At 46.4% G+C, this 21,691-nt stretch overlaps 1 protein-coding gene across 8 annotated transcripts in view; it reads left to right on the top strand.

Annotated features, from left to right (window-relative positions):
• The window catches only part of Cdh17 (cadherin 17), a 39,378-nt gene that overhangs the window by 7,293 nt on the left and 10,394 nt on the right, over positions 1-21,691 (top strand). For 4 of the 8 annotated variants that reach the window (XM_057790835.1, XM_057790841.1, XM_057790843.1 and 1 more), the window contains 10 exons: positions 3,140-3,274; positions 4,064-4,202; positions 5,559-5,717; positions 5,811-6,010; positions 7,369-7,500; positions 7,786-7,933; positions 10,956-11,171; positions 14,422-14,498; positions 16,293-16,484; positions 19,816-20,060. In XM_057790835.1, coding sequence (XP_057646818.1) covers positions 3,140-3,274; positions 4,064-4,202; positions 5,559-5,717; positions 5,811-6,010; positions 7,369-7,500; positions 7,786-7,933; positions 10,956-11,171; positions 14,422-14,498; positions 16,293-16,484; positions 19,816-20,060 — 1,643 coding nt within the window. Of the gene's footprint in view, positions 1-3,139; positions 3,275-4,063; positions 4,203-5,558; positions 5,718-5,810; positions 6,011-7,368; positions 7,522-7,785; positions 7,934-10,955; positions 11,172-14,421; positions 14,499-16,292; positions 16,485-19,815; positions 20,061-21,691 lie in introns of those variants that run through there. The other 4 variants (XM_057790836.1, XM_057790840.1, XM_057790838.1 and 1 more) reach the window with 4 other exon arrangements.

The following is a 21,691-nucleotide window of genomic DNA, read 5'->3' as shown; positions in this document are numbered from 1 at the left end:
GCAGCCCAGAGCTGAGGGTGGAAGCTGGGAACACAGAGTCTGCTAGCTGCTGACTCAGCATAGATTAGATTGGCCTGTCATTCTGTGTTAGTTGGAAAGGTGTTCCCTACAAATATTTGTGATGGTACAGGCAACTCTGTGATCCCGATGAGCACAGGCTGAAGGGGAAGAGTGGGAGGGTCTTTGGTGACCAGTAGTCTAGTGAGGAGCAATAGGGCCCTGCTTAAGGAAGTGTAAAAATGCTGATGCTTCTCCAAATCCATCTGCTGAAACTCCATTCCCATGCGATACTATCAAGAGGTAGTTTTCCTAATTTTTTTTTGATATTTATTTGTGTGTGAGTGTGTAGATGATGTGGGGCTGATCCCTGGAACCCACACAGAGGTGGAAAGAGAGAATCAGCGCCCCAAAGCTGCTCTCTGACCCATGCAGGCATGTTGCCGCACCATTATACACACAAATAATAAAATTAAAAGTAAAATTATTATTCAGTGGTTTTCAGTCATGAAACTGCACTACCATCACACCATCAAATTTCAGGACATTTCACCAGCGCCAGGAAAAACCTTGAACAATCCTTCTCCAGCCCTCCCCTGCCTCAGCTCCTGAAATCATGAATTAGTTTCCAGTTTCTAGAGATTCGCCTACTTGGGTCTTTTCATGTAAATGAAACCATACTATATGTGTGAAACCATACTACACATGGTCCTCTGTGCATGGCTTTTCTACATACCATAATGTTTTCAATGTTTATTCAAGTTTTAGCATGTGTCTGAGCTTTACTCTTGAATGGCTGAAGATTGCATGGCTATACCACATTTTGAATATTCACATAACAGCTGATGAACATTTGGGAGGATCTTGCTTACAGCTGTAAAGGACAATCACTTGTGTGCAACTTTTTATGAGAACAAGTTTTCCATCTTTTGGGGAAACATCAAATTTCAGGGTTGACATTTTTCCTTTTATTAAAAGTAGATTTTCCCCCCTCAGGTAATATCCTCTCTATACCCTTCCAAGTTCCTCCCCACTCCTCTCCCAGCCATCCACACCCTTCCTGTCTCTCATTAGACTCTGACTTTCATTCTGTTGTGTAAGTGAAAATTTTTTTGTATGACTTGTTTCCTTTGACATTTTTCAAGATTGTATCACCTGGCATAGGATTTACCCTGGAGAATATTCTCTACGGTTTGCTTTTGTCGGATAGAGTACTCTGCTGGTGTCTGTAAGCTTCAAGGCTGTCTGCGGTGTTATTCGAGGCTGTATTTCCTTGTCAATTCTCTGTTTGTTCTATACATTATTGAAAGCGAAGTCTTGAAATTGTCGGTGATGACAGTTTTGCTATCCTCACTATTTCTGTCAGCTCAGTCTCTGATGCATTTTAGGGGCCGTCATCAGGCATGTAAATATTTGCAATAGCTACAGTTTTCTGGTATACTAGCTGCATATCGTTTTTCCTTTTGAAAAGGATCTCATTCTGTAGCTCAGGCTATCCGTAACTCACTATGTAGCCCAGGTTAGCAAGCTCGTGGCAATCATTTTTGCCTTGGCTTCACCAGTGCTGAGATTATAGGTGTGAGCCGCCCTGCCTAGCTCTCCCTTTGATCTGTAACAGCAAATGTCTTAAGCTCTGTTTTGTCTGATTTCATGGCTTCACTCCGCCCTCACTTTGAAGAATTCTTTTGTTGGAGCAGAAGCCTTGCTCACCAATCTTCCTGTAGCATTTGGAGTGTGGACTTGACTAAGGAACTCTTTCATTTCACTGAGAAGTTCTTGTGTGTCAGGTGTCCTCAATTTGCTAGAGTTCTTCCTGCTGTTTCCGAGATCCTTTGTCTTTCAGACTTGATCGTGGTGATCTAGGACCACACGACTTTGGTTTCAGCCTTCCAGAATTCACTGGGTCCTCAGACATGTCTGTGAGCGTCTTCCTCACACTTGGGGAGTTTAGACATTCTGTCTTCAGACAATCTCAGGTCTTCCTTCACTCAGTGCCCCCACTTGGGACTCTTACACACTCGTGTGCACTTGCTTGGTGCTGCCCTGCTGGTCTTTCCAGGCATTCATTTTTGTTGATATTGTTGCTTTCTATTTTGAAATTAAGGTATAAGCATCCATTTTCGAGTTCTCTAATTTTTCTACTAGGTCAAATATTCTTTCAGTCTCCCTCAAATTTTTATTCCTTCAAGTCCAGAATTACTTTTTTTTTTTTTTTAAACAAACTTGTGTCAGTATTCCCTATTTGGTAAGACGTTGTTTTAATGCTTTTCCTAGTCCTCTAGAGATGGCTTCCCTTGGCTCTGGATCTAAAATAGGTCACATAGTAAGTTCAATGTCACGGCTTCCCCAGGAACAGTTTTATATTTACAACATACAGTAGTTACTTAGTTGTATGTCACACAGTTGTTTGCTGAAGACTAAGTATATAATTCATGTTTAAAAATTCCAAGACAAACTTTTTATAGCATTGTTTACTACCAAAGAATATATTTTGAGCCTCATGTCATTTCCAGAGAGGTTATATAAATTACACTCCATCAATAATATATGTATTTCTTTATAGTCTGATACCTATGAGATATACTTAAAATTATTAATGAAGTTGAGCAACTTTTATATATTCTTAGTTTTATGTAAATTCCTACTTTTTAGCTATCGCCCTGGAAGGAGTTACAACTACTTCATGAGTAGTGGCTGATGGTTGATCAGTTTTTCCACATCATAAGAAGTCACTGAGACAAGCACTCAGGAGAACGGGATTGTTTTCCTTAACTTTTCCTTGCATCTCTATCTTGGTGACAACTTGGAAAGAGCTAAATGACATCCTCTTGTTCCAGCAATAAAGCCACATTAGCAGAGATGGTTTTAGATTCTGGTAACATCATAGCTCTCAGATACTCAGCCACAGTTTACGGCAAGGCAACCTTTCTGCGCTATGTTGAATACTGCGCTCCTTTCCTGGGAGGAACGTGTTCTGAACGCTACGTAAGGAACACAACAAGCTTTCAGCATACACCCTAGTAAAGGGCCCGGGGCTTCTTATTCAGCGTTTGTATAAATAAAATACTGAAACTGGCGACTTTCTGCAGATTCGAGAACATCTGTTCCCTCAGGGTCTAATCGGTGTTTTTCTTTTTCTCAGTTTAAGGCCAACAGTCCAGCTGTGAAATTTAAACTAACGGGGGAGACGGATGGTATCTTTATGATAGGAGGAGATGGACTTCTGTATTGCACCAAAGCCCTGGACAGAGAAACCAGGGCTGTTCATCACCTTCAGGTGAGCCGAGGCCAGCGTGCTGGAACTTTAGCACCTGTGCTCCTGGAACCCCTCAGCACCTCCTGAAGTTACGGGCAAACTGTGCAGTCCTTGTATGACCTTCCTCCCTCCCTCACACCCTCCCTCTCTCCCTTCTTTCCTCCCACCCTGCCTTAAAACCAATTACAGAGGGGCATGGCTTTTTGACTAGAGTAATCCAATTTACAGGGCCAAAGTCCTCAGATGACCTTACTCATTCAGGTCCTGGGGCTGAACCCCAGCAATAAGCCTCTGATATGCCCTGGTGCTTGGCCTGTGGCTGTGGTGGGGGATCCACACCCACAATGAAGACAGCATCAATGCTGGGCAGAGCCACTGGGGCCCCAGAATGCAAGAGGAATGAGCAGTCAGGTCTACTGGAAATACCCTTCCTTTCCTTTCCCCAGAGCCCCCCAGTGGTTGTCTGAATGGCGGGATGGCAGAGAGCTAACTGAAAAAGAACAAGCTGGCAATGGTCTGTCACCTTCTGCCACGGTTCTGTACGCTGACCACTGAACCAGCTCTGAGGAGTCATGGCACACCATCGTCTATAGCAGGATGTGCCCTGGGTCCAGGACCATCGCGGCTGGAAAGCTGCTGGCGTCCTCAGGCTGACTGAACTGATTGGACCCCTATTTTAGCAGCACGCACTGTGGGCTTTTGTGGGTTCTTCTCTTCTGCAGTCACCAGACCATTGGTCCTGGGAGGGATTCTGGGCATGTGATCTGAAGCCCGGGGACACTAAGGCAGTTTTCTTTTTTCTAACAACAGCTTGCAGCCCTGGATTCTCAAGGAAACGTAGTGGAGGGCCCAGTTCCCATCACCATAGAAGTCAAGGACATCAACGACAACCGACCCACGTTCCTCCAGTCAAAATATGAAGGCTCGGTGAGGCAGAACTCTCGCCCAGGTAAAACACAGGAGCCTGACTATGTCTGCGGACCGATGAAAGGGTGTGATTGAAGAGTGGGGTTGTGTGATTGACAGTTGCCACTATCCCTCCTCAAGAACCTCCTGCCTTATGCCCATTCTGTGGCGATCTGAGTGTTGTGTGATTTACCTAGTGCTCTGGACCAGAGTGCCATCCTTGGTCCTGCTGAGGCTTGTGTACAGTAGGATCCCAGAAACACCCCCCACTCGACACTGTGACAATAAAATGTCTGTAGGAGGGCTGGAGAGATGGCTCAGCAAGGGCCCTGGCTGCTCTTCAGAGGACCTGTGCTGAGTTCCAAGCACCTGTGCTGGATGTCTCACAGTCGCCTGTAACTAGCTCCAGGGGTGCAGTGCCTTCTGGCCTCGGTGGGCACCCACATTTGTGCACACATGCTCACCCTCCCCGCATAATAAAAAGAAAGTAAATCCTCAAGAGTCTCCAGAGCTTGCCAAATGTACTGTGAGGGGCAAAAACATCCCTCTTTAGTCAACTTTCAAACGCCATACAGCCCTAGAATACCTGAGAATTGTCCGGAAAGACGAGTTTGCTCTCCCACAGCCTGTGGGATGCTTAGGGCTGCTGTAGGTTCCTTTTCTTATGGCTGTCCCCAGCTGTGGCCCACTCCGCTTGAGAGCTCCATCAACTCCTATCAGTTAACCGTTTGTGTCCTCGGTCTTCTCCTTTTCTCAGTCTTCAGTACCCACGAAAACACTTGTTTATTAAATAATTAAAAAGAACACAGAGAGTTTAAAGAAAATGTATTTTTCAAGACAAAAATAATTTGGTGAGAAAAAAATGACATTGTTTGAATCTTTGCAAATTTCTTTAATGTCTGGATGAATAAAAACAATTGGGTTAATGGTGTGTTTCTACATTCATGCTGTTCCCATATGCTATTCCTGTGAAAGTCATACGTGACAAAAATTAGCCTCATACAGATCTGTAGTTTAGGAAAAAAATTATTTCAGATATCGTGGACATTTTTTGATTTAATACCGAAACTTGAAAAGTGGATGTTTCTTATAGATGATTAGCCCTCATTAATAATCTATTTTGTTCTATTTTACATTAAAACCTATCAAATTATCTTGTTCTTAAATGGGTCTTTCTCACATGTGATTTCTAACATCATAAACATCTTGAAATATGCCCAGGGACTCCTGTAGGCGTCTGGACCATACTTTGAGGAAACCCTACTGCAGGGAGAGGGAGCCAGATGAAGATTAATGCCGCCACTCTTCCTCCTGTTTGATCTCTGCATCTCAGGAGGCAAAATTAGATACAGGAGGTTTAGGCTTTAATTCTCTTTTTCTGTGTGTGCTTTCTTACCAGGAAAGCCTTTCATGTATGTCAATGCCACAGACCTGGATGATCCAAACACTCTCAATGGCCAGCTTTTTTATCAAATTGTCATTCAGCTTCCCTTGGTCAACAATGTCATGTACTTTCAGATCAACAACAAAACTGGAGCAATATCGCTCACACAAGAAGGTAAGTCAAGGCCAGCCCCTCACGAATCTCAGTCAGGGGAAGGCCTGCCACCTTCAGAGATGCATCCTTTCTTCTTCTCCTCCCCTACTTTAGGATCCCAGGAACTGGATCCAGCTAGGAACTCTTTCTACAACCTGGTGGTCTCCGTGAAGGACATGGGGGGCCAAAATGAGAATTCCTTCAGTCACACCACATCTGTGGACATCACTGTGAGGGAGAACATCTGGAAAGCACCGGAACAGGTGGAGATTACTGAAAACTCAACGGAGCCACACCCCATCAAAATCACCCAGGTAGCGTCCAGAGGACATCAACAGCTAACTGCTGACGGTGATCCATACCTTGTGGTGAACAGACCTTTCCTCACTGTCTTCTTGTTGTTTGAGTAGATACATTTTACATCATGTAATTACAAAGAAAATTAAGTAGCCAAGGCCCTACATCTCTGGTGTTTATCATCACTAGCAGGAAACATGCGTGCATGCACAGAGTCAGAAAGGAGACCTAACTCATACTCGCTTTAGAAGGAGAAGCAGTGTTTTATTGCTCACATCAAGTAGTGTGAAATAGGACTTTTTTGTAGTGGGCTCTGTGGCATGTGGGAAACTCTCAGTGTGTGTTGTCAGTAACAATGTCAGAGAAGCAGGCACTGTCTAGGTAACAGGTCTTACTATAAGAGTACTTTTGTTTTTAGCCGGGTGGTGGTGGTGCACACCTTTAATTCCAGCACTTGGGAGGCAGAGGCAGGCGGATCTCTGTGAGTGAGGCTAGTCTGGTCTACACAGCAAGTTCCAGGACAGGCTCCAAAGCTACAGAGAAACCCTGTCTCAAAAACAAAACAAAACAAAACAAAACACCCAAAAAAACAAAAACAAAAACAAAAAAAACCTACTTATTTTGTTGTTTATAAAATAACTCTGGGGATTAGCAGTTATTTTTATTCCTGAAGTCTTCCAGACTTAAATATTTGCAGGTATGCACCTCATTTATACACATGTCTCTACAAAATGAATGAAGAGTCTAAGACAGTAGTTCTCAACCTGTCGGTTGAGACTCCTCTGGGGGTTGAATGACCCTTTCACAGGGGGCACACATCAGATATCCTGCTTATCAGATGTTTACATCACAGTTTATAGCAATAGCAAAATTACAGTTTTGAAGTAACAATGGGAATAATTTTATGGTTGGGGGTCTCCACAACACGGGGAACCATATTGAAGGGTCACAGTACCAGGGAGGTAGAGAACCCCTGGTCTAAGACATCTTTTATTGGTCTTAACTCATCTTAATTGTGGATTCTAGCAGCTCAGCATGCATCACGGTTTAGTCTTCGAGTACTCCAGCTGTGAAGTGCACTTTGCTTCACAAATGGATGGTACATCCAGTTGGAGTTCTAGAAGAAAACAACCCACAGATGCTTCCATGTGTTTGCAAGGATTCTTTCATGGAGGGAAGAATTCCCTTGTCTGCTTGTTTTTAAAATTAGTTTGGGTTGAAGAATTGTAAAAGCTCAACTCAGCTGTCCTAAGACATCACTGACGTGCAGACAGAGTTGCGAGTGTTCTGAAGTGAGAACCGAGAAGCTGTTTGCATCCTTTCTCGGTGTGCTTGCCGTACACCTCTTTACTCACCGTGCACGTTGGCCACACAGGTGCAGTGGAATGATCCAGGGGCTTATTATTCCTTAGTCAACAAGGAGAAGCTGCCGCAGTTCCCATTCTCCATTGACCAGGAAGGAAATATTTATGTGACTCAACCCTTGGACCGAGAGGAAAAGGAATCAGTGAGTAAGAGGGAAAGTCTGGCAGGGGACGAGACAAATCTTACGTTTGCTTACAGTTGAGGACAAAGTTAATTGTGCACTGGAAAACCCGTGCTCTAGATCCTAGAAGTTAATGGGCTCTCAAAGATTGGCTAACTTTCCCACAAGCCCAGCCCATTCCATTCCCTCCCCTCCCCCCGTTTCTCATTGACAGTAATGCCGGAGGGGGTGAACGAAGAAGCATCATCTCCTTTTCCTATTAAAGTGGACAGGGAAGGAGTCTTAATTCTGACCTTGGTATTGCAGCACCTTTTCTATGCGACTGCCAAGGACGAGAGTGGAAAACTACTTGCATACCCTGTGGAAGTTCATGTGAAAGTTGTCGACATTAATGACAACCCACCAATATGTCCGGCTACGACTGTGTTTGAAGTCCAGGAGAACGAAATAGTGGGTAAGAGACGAGAACTGACCGAGGCCGATGCCGTGCGCCTGTCTTCCTCAGTGCTTCTGTGAGCCCTTTCTAGCCTTGGAACATCAGGTAGCTGCTCGCTGCAGGCCACTGTTCACGGCTAGTGCAGCACAGACTCTGAAGGTATCGGGAGAGTCATGCAGGCACAATGGTTTGGAATAAACAGGATCTCCAGTCCTCCAGTTGGGACTTTTATGACTGCCGTAACCCACTACCCCCTTGTTTAATGGCAGTCACCCTCAGTACCGCCCATAGTTCCATCACTGTGTAGCAACATCCTGTGTGCATCCCAGGAGTGTTCCCTTGCAAGGTTTTCCCTTTGGTTATCTTCTTTGACTGCTAAACAACTCACTGTAAAAAAAGATAAAAGTTCCCCGGGCCAACACCCCACAATGAGTAGGTAACACCAAGTTCAACCTGACTCCGAGTCTCCCGTTCTAGAAGACAATGGTAACCGAGGAAGCTGGCAAGTGAAGTTAAACCCCAGTCTTGCTTGTCCTTTTGATCTTTCTACATTTGAAAAAACTATCTCTCCCGATGGTGTTAAGTTTGTATAGGAATAACACTATAAGAATGTTAAAGGTTTCTGAGTTCGTTGTCTCTTCCTGAATTTGGGACTTTTGTCTGTTTCCCTCTTGGAGTTGAGCCCTTGAGTAGGGCTGTTTGAGTGGTGTGCGTTCTAGGTTTGTGAGATTGACAACTTTGCTCTCCTCGTGGGTGGGGTCTACACATAGGCTGTGTTTGAGTGGTGTGCTTTCTAGGTTTGTGAGGTTGGCAACTTTGTTCTCCTCGTGGGTGGGGTCTATGTGTCTCGCGATGGACATTTCTCACCAGTGTCCTGGACGCTTCCGCTGTGGCTGCTCCACAGCTTTGACACAGCAGCTGCTCTCCTGGTGGCTTAGTGGGTTTTCCTCCCTTGTGGTCATTCTTTTCCTCCTGGGGTTAGGTGTCACACAGAGGTTACTGTCCCTGTGTCCTGTGGAGGTCTTCTTTGTTTTATATAGAGCAATTCTTGCTTCAATGGGAAGGGTTGGATCATAGCTCGGAAATTTTCAGTCGATGTAAGGATGATTGTATAGTGGTGTCACACAAATCAGCCAACAAGTACTTATGGGACTATTGCTCTAATGAAGCAGAGATGGCCTGCGGTGCTGAGCAAAGGTAGCAAACCCTTCACAGACCATTGTAGGTGACACTGCACATCTCTTCATATGGGGCTACACATATGTTATATTTGTTATCTTTTGCCACCTAACAAATTGTCCCCAAATCTAGCAGTTTAAAATGGCAGACACTCATTGCATTGGTGTCTGTGAGCATGCATCTGATTGCAGTTCAGTTGGGGCCTCAGATTCAGGGTGACAGGAAGGAGGAGGGAGAGGAAGGTAGAAAGGCGATGTGGAAGTCACAGGGTTTCTCTAGCCTGAACTTGGAGGTGACGTCCCAACACTTGGGTCACATTCGTCTCATCATGATCAGGCACTAGGCCACTCACGACAGGAAGGCAGAAGTCACGGGGCACTGATCCAGGAGATGAGGAGGGTCGAGGCCATTTGGAAGCTGGCTATCTCATGGGGGAAGACGATAGTGTAGTTTTCTTAGACCAGTGAAGTCATTGTTAGTAAAACAAATTGTTCAGGGTCTCAGGATGCTACCTGTTTCTTGAGAGGTAAGAATCTGTTTTGTAAAAGTACAACAGGAAGTCTTTGAAGGAAAAGGAACTCTATTAGAAATCAACTGAATATATTTTCTGTGTGCAGTTTGTGAGGGGCATAGACAATACACCTCCTTCAGTCCCTCAAAGGTAGGGTATTCCTTTCACTCTGGTCCATCCAGAGCCACCCACCTCTCGCCAAGGGATGTCTGTGATGTCAACAGCCCTCACTCTGCCTCTGGCAGCTGGGAGTTTCCTGTGAAGAGAACAACACCACGTTCTTAGCATCGTATGTGCTTACCTAGAGGAAATGGTCAGGATACTTTCCTTGGGAGGACATACACTGCCACAAAGTTTTCTCAGTTGTGAGACAAAATCATGATGGTCCCTGAGTCCAGGCCATGTGCCCTGTGGGTGCCCAGCACCACTCAGATACAGTACTTCCCTCTAAAACCCACCCCTTGTAAGAGTCTGGATAAGCCAGTGAGGTAAACTGAGGTAAGGGAAGGATATAATGCAATTCAAACACGACATTCAATTCAAATAAACCTCAGGTGGGATTCTTGCTGTGCGTAAGGAAACCCACAGTTCCTGTTCCCACTTTATGGATCTGGATGACCCCAGAATCTATCAGAACTTTCCCAGGGCTGGTGGGACACGGAATCTCATCCACTGACCTCTGGAGCCCCTGGGCATGGAATACATAGGGTCTTGGCATGTGGGATATCAGTTGTGTGTGTGTGTGTGTGTGTGTGGAGAGAGAGAGAGAGAGAGAGAGAGAGAGAGAGAGAGAGAGAGAGAGAGAGAGAATTCCCTCTACTGTCTCAAAGCAAATGAAAGAAAAACAACTACAAAAACAAGGTGGGTAGCTTCTGAGGACAGATGCCAAGGTTACCCTCTGACTTCCACATCCACACGTATGTACATGTATGCCAACGTATACACAGGCACGTAGGCTGAGGACCCAACGGTCGGCCTTAATCTAATCTGACTGGAGTTCCTGTGATAAATTTGGATGCCAAGGTACAGAGAGAAGATGCATAGGGAGGAAGAAAGAGCCAGGGAGAGCAGCTTGGAGGAGAGCAGCCTTGCCAGCACTTGATTTCAGGTTTCCAGCCTCTAGGACTCGGAGAAAGCAGGTTTTGTTAATCCTCTCAATCCACGATAATTTCTGCCAATATTGGCTAATTAATCCACCGCAGTGTTCAACAAAGCATCCATGAGAAAATGCGAGGAACCAAAATAATTCTAAATGCCTTTGTTCACTCCCCAAAGTGTCCCCTGCGTTTTCTAGGAAGCTGCGTTAACCTCACAGAGCTGGTGTGAGTGACTGTCCTTTCCTCTCCACAGGTAGCAGCATCGGGTACCTGAGCGCCAGTGACATGGATGAAGCCAACACTGTTAACAGTATTTTGAAGTACAAACTTGTAGACCAAAGCCCCAAAGTTCCCTCAGATGGACTCTTTCTCATTGAAGAATATGAGGGAAAGGTCCAGCTAGGGAAACGCTCCTTGAGGAAGCAAGACAATCCTCAGTACAACTTGACAGTAGAGGTGGCCGACAAAGGTGAGTGCTGTCCTGTGGTTAGGAGACGGTGAGTCTTCCTCTACTTAAGAGTCAAGAGCCCGTTCTCACGCTTTTAGAACTCTCTGCTTCCTTTATGAATTCGAGAAACCCAGGTGTGGCTGTTTTTACATGAGCTAGAGGTGCAGGTCAGGCAACATTTTGTTGTGTTTGGTTCTCTGAGAGCCAGGAGTCAAGAGGGATTCGGTGAGCATCTCAAAGGAGATGCCTTTGGGAAGAATGGAAGGGAAGCTGTGAACTCTTGGAGATCTCCAGACAGCAAAACGGGCTTGACTGCGATGGAAGGAGCACTGATGGGGATGTTCTGATCAGGAACCATCTGAGGAGAATTCCAAATGCTGTTAGGAGTTCTGCATTAGCTCTGGGGATAGGCCTGTTTTTACATCAATGCTAGTTCAGTCATTAGCTGGGGGCAGCCTATGGGGATGAGGCCTTGGTGCAAATGCAGTGTTGGGCACAGCATAACTGGGCAGCCACCAGGCTGTTTGTCTGGTTGTTACAAGTCCGCCAGGTATAGTTTCCTGGCTACCAAAACAGGAGCGCGACCTTGCTTTCCCTGTCCTTACTTTCAGACCTAAAGTATCCGCGTATAAAAGTGGTAGAGAAAATGTCTTTGGAGAGTTGTGCCCTTTCTTGTCTGCTTCTCAGTGCCTGCTGCACAATACCAGGAGACATTTAATCCTCGTAGACTGTTAAAGCAGGGGGCTCTTAACCTCTGTAGGAGCAGAGGAGTCTCATGGAAACTTCCCGTTCTCAAACCTATCTCCACATCCACAGACAGATGTGGCACCATTTCTGGAGCTCTCAGATTCCTAGGAGGTAACTGTTCTATGAAACAGTTCTCTAATTGTTTTCTGAGGACCACAGCTTACACAGGTGTGGGGAAGAAAGAACATTGGTTCATATGTATGTCTCATCTTTAGCTTTTCTATAGTTGTTGATATCCTGGGAGAACTTGGGTTTAGCAAGCTCCAGTACAAAATGCCTGTCTTTCAAGTTCCCAGAAAAGCTAGTAACTTGACTCATAGTGAGGGTCTGATGCTGTTCAGCACTATGTTAAACAAAGCAGTAAGCCCCCTATCTGTGGGAAATTGGCAGAATCACACTATTGGCCACTCATGCTTTCAGTATCTGATTGATTGCCTTGCCAAGGTACCATACAAGGCATTAGCAGTGCACAGATGAGCAAGACCCAGCATCTGTCCCTAAGGGAGTGCTCCTTTTGTCAAGGAGGATGGACATACAAGCCAGCAAGTTGTAGGGACACACAGAAGGGAGCCCACGGATGAGTGAGAGCAGGCAAGGCTGTCAGAAGGTTAGTTTACCTCACCCCGAAAGTTTAGGTGAGCTAAGTTTTGGAGGATAACTTACAGAAGAGTGGGGATTCCATGTGCAAAGACATCAGACCCTGAAGTAGTTTATACATGCGAGAATATAGGGATCATAGAGATGGCTCAGGGCTTAAAAGCCCTGGCTGCTCTTCCAGAGTGACCCCTGTTTGGTTGCTAGGACCCATAGTGGATGGCTCATAACTGCCAGTTCCAGAGGATCCAACATCCTTCTCTGGTCTTTTTGGGAATCCAACAAATGAGCAGGGTTTTGTCTCATGCATCTGTGATCCCAGGACTGGGGAGTTAGAGACAACAAGATTTTCCTCAGGAACTCATGCCCTGCCTGCTTAGCCTGTTTGTCATGTTCCAGGCTAGTGAGAGACTCCAAATCAAGAAGAAGAAGGTGGCTAGTGCTTAAGGAATGACACCGGAGGTTGTCTTTGTGTGCATACACGCAGGCATGTGTGTGCGCACATGCACACATACACACGAGTATGTGTGCATGTGCACACATTAATAAGAAGAAAGAGCCTGATAAGCAGGAAGCCCATCGTGTCCCAAACAAGGCTTTTGCGGAGACTAGCACTAATAGGCTCCAAGCCCTGTACCAACCCATTTCTATCTGCAAATGTTCTGGGGATCAGCTCCAACTCTCATCAATATCTGTTTGGTTATAATCAGATTAGAGATTGTATTCAGCTTCCTGGTTAATACCTTAAGCACAAGTTCCGGGGTGATTATGTGGGCAGATCAGCGAGGACGACAGCTGGAAGAGGAAGGTTTTCTCCAAAGGGGCGGCCAGAATAGTTTAAAGGACGCACAGTGGAGGGAAGCTAACAAGAGGCAGGATGTGGGGGAGTGAGGGGTGGGAGTAGGGGTGCTTCACCACCCCGAAGCCTGAAAGGACTTCAGGAGACAGGAAGAGGGACATGCCACCTCTTTCTTCTTGTCCTTCCTCCAGTTTTCAGCCTAGTCACTCTGGCAAAAACCAGCTGTTAGTGGAAGGACAAGGATGTCCATACAGCCTGGTTCCGAGCATGGAGCAGAATAAAAAGCTAGCAGGGCACAGGGAAGACATTGTGTAGATGAGCTGACGAGGCATAGAGACATATGGTGACACTCTCATGCTCTCACATTTCTGGGATATGGAAAAGCCAGAATTCAAATAATGGGGTGCCAGAGCCGAGCGCATTGTGTTATAGTTCAAAAGATGTAACCCCTAATAAGTTACTCTCTTCTGTCATTCTGGTTTTCTCCCTAGACGGCCTCCCACAACACACTTACCAGCATGCTCATCTACTCATCTTAGATCTAGGAGCCAACTGCTAGTTCAGACTGGTCCTTGACCTGTCAAACCACCCTCAGAGCCTGTGCCATTTCCCCAGGGTTCTGTGAGCTACCTCTTAGCCTCCCTTGGAGGTGAATTATGCCACGTTCTCCCTCACTTGAAGGAGAGGAATGCTGGTGGCCTTGGACCGCTCCACCGTGCCGGGTGGGGCTGATGCTGGGCAGACGTATTCAGAGAAGGGAAGGCAGCCTGTGGCATGCTCAGCTGCATCCCTGCAAGGACAGTTTTGCTTTGGACTTCAGAGAGTACATAATATCCGCCTGTAGGGAAGGGAAGCTGCTTCACAGAAAAGCAGCCATCCTGTATGGTGAAAAGGCCCTCCATTGGATGGGGCAGTGGGAAGCTCAGGGACGCATCTCAGGGCCCAGTCCAGCTTCCACATCCCCTTGATGACCTGCCTGTGGGTGAGGTAGTGAGCAGAGCAGCCTCCATTTTCATGAACTGTGAAACTGTCACAATGGCTGTCACACAATTTGCCAATATTTCCTTGCCAAGTCCTGATGCCAATGTATGCTTTCCAGTGAGAATTCTGTGCTGTGACTTTGGTTTTCAGATTTCCAGACCCTCTGTTTTGTGCAAGTCCACGTTATCGATATCAATGATCAGATTCCCATCTTCAAAGTATCAGACGTGAGTAGATGTCACCATTTGCTTTTTCTTCGTTTTGATCGCTGTTTGATTTAATAAAAACACAAAGTGGCGGGTAGCCTGGCCAATGCACCAAGCAAAGCCAGGTACCATCGTTAGCATCTTTAGTCTCCAGGGACACTAGGGTGTACTGATAATATCTGGGAATGTCTGTTTACAAATGCCTGCCAGCAGCTCCTCAGTCCAAAGGCTGCTCAGACGCTACAGCCCCAATCTTCTTCAGATTGGGAGGTGAATGGCTGCCTGTGGCTTGTCACAGAGTCTCACATGCAATAGACAGTAGTTAGAGAGCCACTTGATCTTATCCAAGCATTTGGGATAAAAAATATAGCATCAGAAATTCTGGCAACTTTAACTCATTTTGTATTTAACCAGGTAATAGGAAAGGGGAAAAGGCCCAAAAAGAATATGTTCCATATATTTGCAAGAATTAGAATTGGGCTTAGAGTCAGGAGGATCAATATAGGAAGGACATCAAGGCGAACACTGTAGTCATGGTGTACATTACCATCGCACCCTTAAAAGGGATGTTCTGATTTATTTAGCTCAAGGGAGACTAAAGACTCTTTGGCTAGCTTGTTATGTTAGAAGTCAGTTTTGAGGCAGCTCACAGCCCTCTGATGATGTCCATTAATCAACACAGGGACAAGGTTGTGACAAAGGAGGGAATTGATTTATGGTAAGGCTCAGCACCAGAAGAAGTGCGATGGGACCTAGCTTGTCCAAAAGGCATTGGGGTTAAGTAAGCGTAAAATAAAGGACTCATTTCTTCTCAGCCTCCATCCTCCAGGGCATTTTATTCCTTCCTAGTGTTACAACTGCCCTGCATTTTACCAGACAGTGGTTAAGAAGATTGAGCAGAAAAACTCTGTAGGGGGAAGTTTAAAGCTCGGAGTTGCGCACTGGGCTGGAGTGAGAGTTTGCTTATGCTGCTGCCAGCATCCTCTCTTGTGCCAGCATCCTCTCTTGTGCCAGCATCCTCTCTTGTGCCAGCATCCTCTCTTGGACCCCGGCTGTTGCCATTTTTGAGATCATGGTGTGGGAAAGAGTAGATTTTGGGGCTTTGGGGGAGTCAGAATGCTTTTTGGGAACATGGGCTTTGAAGCTCTGGGTATGATCACACCATGTTGTCCTGGGCGGGGTTGACCATGCTAGCCCTTGGCTCCTCTGTCAAATGTCACTGGTAAGTTTGCGCCTTCTAGGGCATTGTGCTGCTATCTTTCCTAAGCACCGTGTACCAGCCATTCAGGGGCATTACAGGCATCCTGTCTTCAAACAGTAGGCTACATCTTCCCTTTAGACCAACGATCAAGCCTGTCTAGGAAGAAATGTGATAACTTGCATTGTTCAACTGACAAATAGCAAGGTTAGGATTTGCAGCCAACTCTGATGTCAGTGATTTGAGCTCCTAATCTCGGTTACTTAACTTTTTGACGCATTAGAAGTACCGTCACATCAGAGGCATTTAACACACTACAGCTATTTACATCATGACTATTCAAATAGTTATAGTTCTTAAGCATGTTGGATGTTGGAGGGGAAATCTGTTGTAGAATCCTTCTAGAATGTCTAAGATGGTATGTTCCTTGGCATAGACTTCAGTTCACGGGTACAAACGATGTTAAACCACCTGTAACATGTTTATCAGGGGAACCTGTGCTGGGTGTTAGTGTCAGCTGTGACCTCTGTTCTGGACCCAGAGATGCTTGAGTTTGGCAGTTGAGCTCAGTGACAGTGGACATCCTGTTTCCTTTCCCCTCCCCATTTCTTCCTCAGTATGGAAACATGACTCTCCCTGAAGACACGGCCATTGGATCCACCATCCTGGTCATCGAAGCCACGGATGCAGACGAACCCTTCACCGGGAGCTCTAAAATCCTCTACAAGATTGTAGAGGGAGACCCCGAGGGGAGACTGGAAGTCGTCACAGACCCCCAGACCAATGCCGGATACGTCACCATTAAACAGGTAGAAAGCCCACTTGATTATTTTTTATTAATTAAATTTATTCAATTGTTTTTACATCCTCCGTCTCCCATTCTCTCCCCCACATCCTCGCTGAGCCCCCCACCTTCACTCCTCTGTTTCTATCTAGAAAGCAGCAGGTCTCCCATGGGTATCAACAAAACATGGCGTATCGAGTTGCAGTAAGACTAGACTCCTCCCCTTGTATTAAGGCTGGGCATGGCCAGTTATGAGGAATAGGTTCCCAAAAGCCAGCCAAAGTGTTAGGAACAGCCCCTGTTCCCACTGCTAGGAGTTCCACAAGCAGATCAAGCTACACAAGGGACCAAGGTTGGTCCCATACAGGCTCGCTGGCTGTTAGTCCAGACTCTGTGAACTCCTATGAGGCCAGGTTAGTTGTTTCTGTAGGTTTCCTTGTGATGTACACACGCGCGCGCGCGAGTGCACTCGTGTTGGGAGCAGTGAGACCCCAGATCCTGAATTTCTTGTAAACAACTTGTTTTCCCCTGATCTGAGTGCCTACAGCTGCTCTGAGCACGAGACCTTCAGGAGTTCCTGATGGCAGGAGAGTGGTTTCTGGTGGGTTTGACTGGGGCTATCTCTATATATTCTGCCCCTGAACACAATAAAGGGGGCATTCTTGGGGAATTCAAGGATGACCCGTGTCGCTGTCTCTCTGTCTGTGTGTGTCTGTGTATTTTAACCTCCAGCCCCCTTGCCCGAAGCTCGCGAACTGGGTGCCAGCGCACAGAGCACGGACACGGGGGCGCGGTGTGCGGCACGCGCACGCTTGTACAATCCTCCCTCCCTCTCTTCAGCAGTATTCCCTGAGCTTGGCCCAATGCTTGGTTGTAGGTCTCTGCATCTGTCCATCAGTCACTGGATGAAGGCTCTCTGGTGACAGTTGGGGTAGTCACCAGTCTTTGAGTATAACAGAATATCGTTAGGCGTCTTTATGTTGACTTTTTCTCCCTCCAATAGTGTTTGGTTCTATCCCAGGTCTCTGGACTATCCAGCCTCAGAGTCTTGATACCCCAGGCACCACTCTTGTGGTGAGCAGTCATTGGTTGGCCATTCCCACCATCTCTGTACCCCTCCCCAACTTAACACACACAGAGGCATAGGCAGGATGGACTGCAGGTCAAAGTTTGTGTGGCTGGGCTGTCATCCAAATCCCTCCACTGACAGTCCTGCCTGGTCACTGGAGAAGGCCAGTTCAGGCTACACATCCACCACTATTGCTAGGAGTCTTAGCTGCGGGCTTCCTTGTTGATTTCTGGGAGTTTCCCTTGCACCGGGTTTCTACCTCACCCTAAATGCCCTCTCTTCCAGTTGACTGACTCTTTTAGCACTCTCCCCCTGCCCCCCAACGTGATCCCTCATGTTCCCATCCCCACCTGCCCCCAGTCTACCTACAAAAAAATTCTTCTGTTTCCCCTTTCCTGAGATCCCTATGTGCCTGCCTTGGGCCCTTCTTGAGACCTAGACTCTCTGAGTCTGTGGATTGTAGCATGGTCATCCTTTACAGCTAGCTAATAACCTCTTATGAATGTGTACATTCCATGTTTGTCTTCTGGGTTACTTCACTCAGAATGGTCTTTTCTAGTTCTATCCAGCTGCCTTCAAATTTCATGTTATTTTTTTTTAACAGCTGAGTAATACTCCATTGTGTAAATGCGCTACATTTTCTTTATCCATCTTCTCTGAGCTCCAAAGGGCAGTGGATGGTCAGGCTCTCAGGGCTGAGCTGGTGTGTCAGTAATGAGGAATGGTGTTTGGTATTGTTTATTATATTAGTTCTTCCTGGTACATTAGTAATTCTCCTCAGACCTCCTTTCCTGAAATTCAGAGTTTGCTTTGGTGCTTATTTTGATAGGAAAGTTTGCCCCTTCCCTACTATGGGTAGTATTTTTGAATTCCTGTGTCATGGACGTTGTAACTAGCTCAGGCATCAGCTGGAAAGCCAGTATGCACAGGTTTCTTTTTTTTTCTTTTTTTCTTTTTTGGTTTTTCGAGACAGGGTTTCTCTGTGGTTTTGGAGCCTGTCCTGGAACTAGCTCTTGTAGACCAGGCTGGTCTCGAACTCACAGAGATTCGCCTGCCTCTGCCTCCCAAGTGCTGGGATTAAAGGCGTGCGCCACCACCACCCAGCATGCACAGGTTTCTGTGCAGTGAAAATGTGACATGTCCTGTCTCTGACCCTTGTTCTCGTCGTGCTGTCTGTTCCCAGATTGAATCTAAACCCGCGGCTTCACCTTTGAGGCAGTCAGGTGCAGAGGGGCTCTCTAGACAAAGGCAGATTTCTGCTTCTCTGATGAATGTCTCCCCATGGGTCTCTTCACTTGGCTTTCAGTCTCCAGTGCTGTGAAAGCCCACGTGGATGGACTCAGCAGGGTTTGCTGAGTTGCTAACTTAGTACCCTCTGTTTCTCACTTTCCTTGTTGCAGCAGGTCTGGTTATGTGGTCAAGTCAGGCAGATGTGCGAGCTGGGCAGAGAGCCCAGCTGCTCAGCAGTAAACCGCTCCCTTTGTTCTGGTCCCCCCATGGAATCAGCATCGAGGGACCACTTCTGAAACACGGCCTGACCTTGCAGGTCAGGAATAAAGCCCTAGGTCTCCGGCTTGATGTCTAGCGTCTCTGTCATCTTTTTCTTTTTGCCCATGTGTTCTGTTCTAGCACCACAGTGTCCCCTTCATCTGCAGACACCAGGTCTCACCGCTTTACCCCTGTATCTCTAGGGCTGTAGTGGTAGATGAGAAAGCTAGGCAGGGACTCAGGGCTGTGGTGGCAAGGATGGACGGCTTCCTTTGCCTAGGTGTGTAGACACTTGTGGGGTTGTCTGCTTGAGTCTGGATTAGTGTCCTCGTCACGGCAGGCTGGCGCATCAAGTGGAGTCCCATCTGTTCTTCTTGTCTTGTCCCGACTTTCTAGAGGGTTCTTCCTTCCTGCTGGGTTTCCTGGGTTCTTACCTTTTTTGGACAGCCCTGTTGTCACCTTCTGGCATTCGGAGTGATTCCCAGGACTTCTGAGCACAGAAGAGTCCTATTAGATCATTGATCGTCAGATCACTCAGTCATTGAGAGCCCATGCCCGGCAATCAGTGGGCACTAATTTCTGTGACCAGCCTCTCACATTCGCACAGTTAAAACAAACCTCATTGCTGCTTAGGTTTCACTTCAGGTGACCATGGCTGTTATGATTCTCTCTCCCAGGTTTCTCATTGTGCTTATGATTTAGGGGTTTCGGTTAAGACTATAAGTGTTTAAAGAAATGAATCCTTTAAGTGATCTGTCCACTCCAAGGTTAGTTTCTCCTCTTTTTCTCTCCTCCACAGGCTCTTGATTTTGAAGCTCAACCGGTTGCCAACATTGTGTTCAAAGCGGAAAACCCTGAGCCCCTGGTGTCCGGTGTATCTTACAATGCCAGCTCCTATGCCTCATTCAGGCTGACTGTGACGGATGTGAATGAAGCACCTGTGTTTTCCCAACGTATATTCCAAGCAAAAGTCAGTGAGGACGCTGCTGTAGGCACCAGACTGGGCAACGTCACTGCCAGGGACCCTGAAGGCCTGGCTATGAGGTAAAGGATGGGAGGGCTGTGCAGGCTGACTTGCATGCTGCCACCACAGCTAGGGGACTAAGGAGGGCTGGGAAGGTGGAGAAGCAGCGTGTTCTGGCTGCACGACTGAGCCGTGGAGAAGAAATCAGAAGCAAGGTCTCTGGCGTTGGTTCGGTGTTTCAGACATATGGCATCAGGTGCCATTCACTTTTCCCTTGATGCAGGTCTCAGCTGAGGTCTGGTAAAGTCAGGAGGTCCCCCCCTCCAACCAGTCACTGGGTTTGAACTATTGGGGTTCTGGAGAAAGTTTCTGCGGGAAAGTGGATTGGAGAAGTAAAAGCCCAATCGAGTAGAGAAGGCCATCTTACAGGCCGAAGGGATTGTCTTAGATGTGGGGATCTCTGGCTCCCCTTCCCTCCAGAGAGCTAGTCTGGGGCAGCATTCCCAGGGGGACCAGTCAGTCCTCGAGGTGAGACGCTAAATATTTCTATCCTAACTATTCTCAATCTTTTCTTTTCATTTTTGGTGCAACAACCCCCACATGCATTGGTCTCAATAATGTACAACGATTTATTTACTTACCACATGCACATATATGCATTTGTATAATATCTATATGATCTTAAAGATCACATGGTTAGTAAGCATAGATAGGACTTGAACTCAGTTCTTCTGCTTGTATTGTACAATATTGTCCAGAACATATACGGCAAATACTTCAGCATGACTTGAGTGGTGCATATAGCTACAAATGACCAATATTTAAGATTCTCTACAAGTCTTCCTTCCTAGTGAGCTGTTCTATGGACACTTAGGTTCAGTCGTATGGGCTTAACTGATTGTCTTGCATGGAGTGTATTACTGGCTTGCTTACTATAATAGAAAGTGTGAAGCAGGCAACTTTATTCCAAAAGGCAGTTTATTTAGCTCATAGCTCTGGACAGTTATGGGCACAACACCAGCACGGGAAGTGTGTGAAGGCCTTGTGAGGTTATTAGCAGAACAGCAATACCAGCAAAGGGAAAGAATCCTATTGCTGGCAGGATCCGGAGCCGCTGGGGTCTCACAGTGCCGCAAGGGCATATCCCCAATTGACCGAAGGACAGCCCATTTGGCCCTCCCTCTCAAAGGTCCTGCACATGACAAACTCACCACCTGAGAAAGAGGCTTCTAACATGAGAACTTTTTGTCAGGCAATCCTCACATCATCCATCTCATGCTAAGGAGTAAAGCTACCAACTAGTGAGGGCTATACAGCCTTATTCGTTGTGGAAACGAAGCCATTCTTCTGAGTCGCAAGTCATGAGGGGGTCCAAAGTATCTAATTCCACAGCCCATCACTGTCTAAGAGATGACTTACATCCTTCATGAGAATGCTACAAAAATGATTGGTAGTAATTAAAAGAGAAAATAAATTAATATAATTACTGGTCAGAGGTATGTGCATGTCAGTACAGAGAAAAACGCATTTAAAGAAATTCCTCTGGTGGATCAAAAACTGGTTTAGGACATAAAACCACAGAGTTGCAGTCAGAAGATGAGGTGGACAAAGGGAGACAGGGAAGGGGTGTTCTGTAAAGTCCACTTCTGGATGGCAAACTAACGAGGGACAGTCAAGTCAGCCCAGATGCACACCGTGGGCAAGATCTAAC

The sequence above is a fragment of the Chionomys nivalis genome, chromosome 16, assembly GCF_950005125.1.
Source record: "Chionomys nivalis chromosome 16, mChiNiv1.1, whole genome shotgun sequence".
NCBI lineage: Eukaryota > Metazoa > Chordata > Mammalia > Rodentia > Cricetidae > Chionomys > Chionomys nivalis.
Note: the sequence above shows the minus strand (reverse complement) of the source record. Positions and strands in the feature narration are given on the sequence as shown.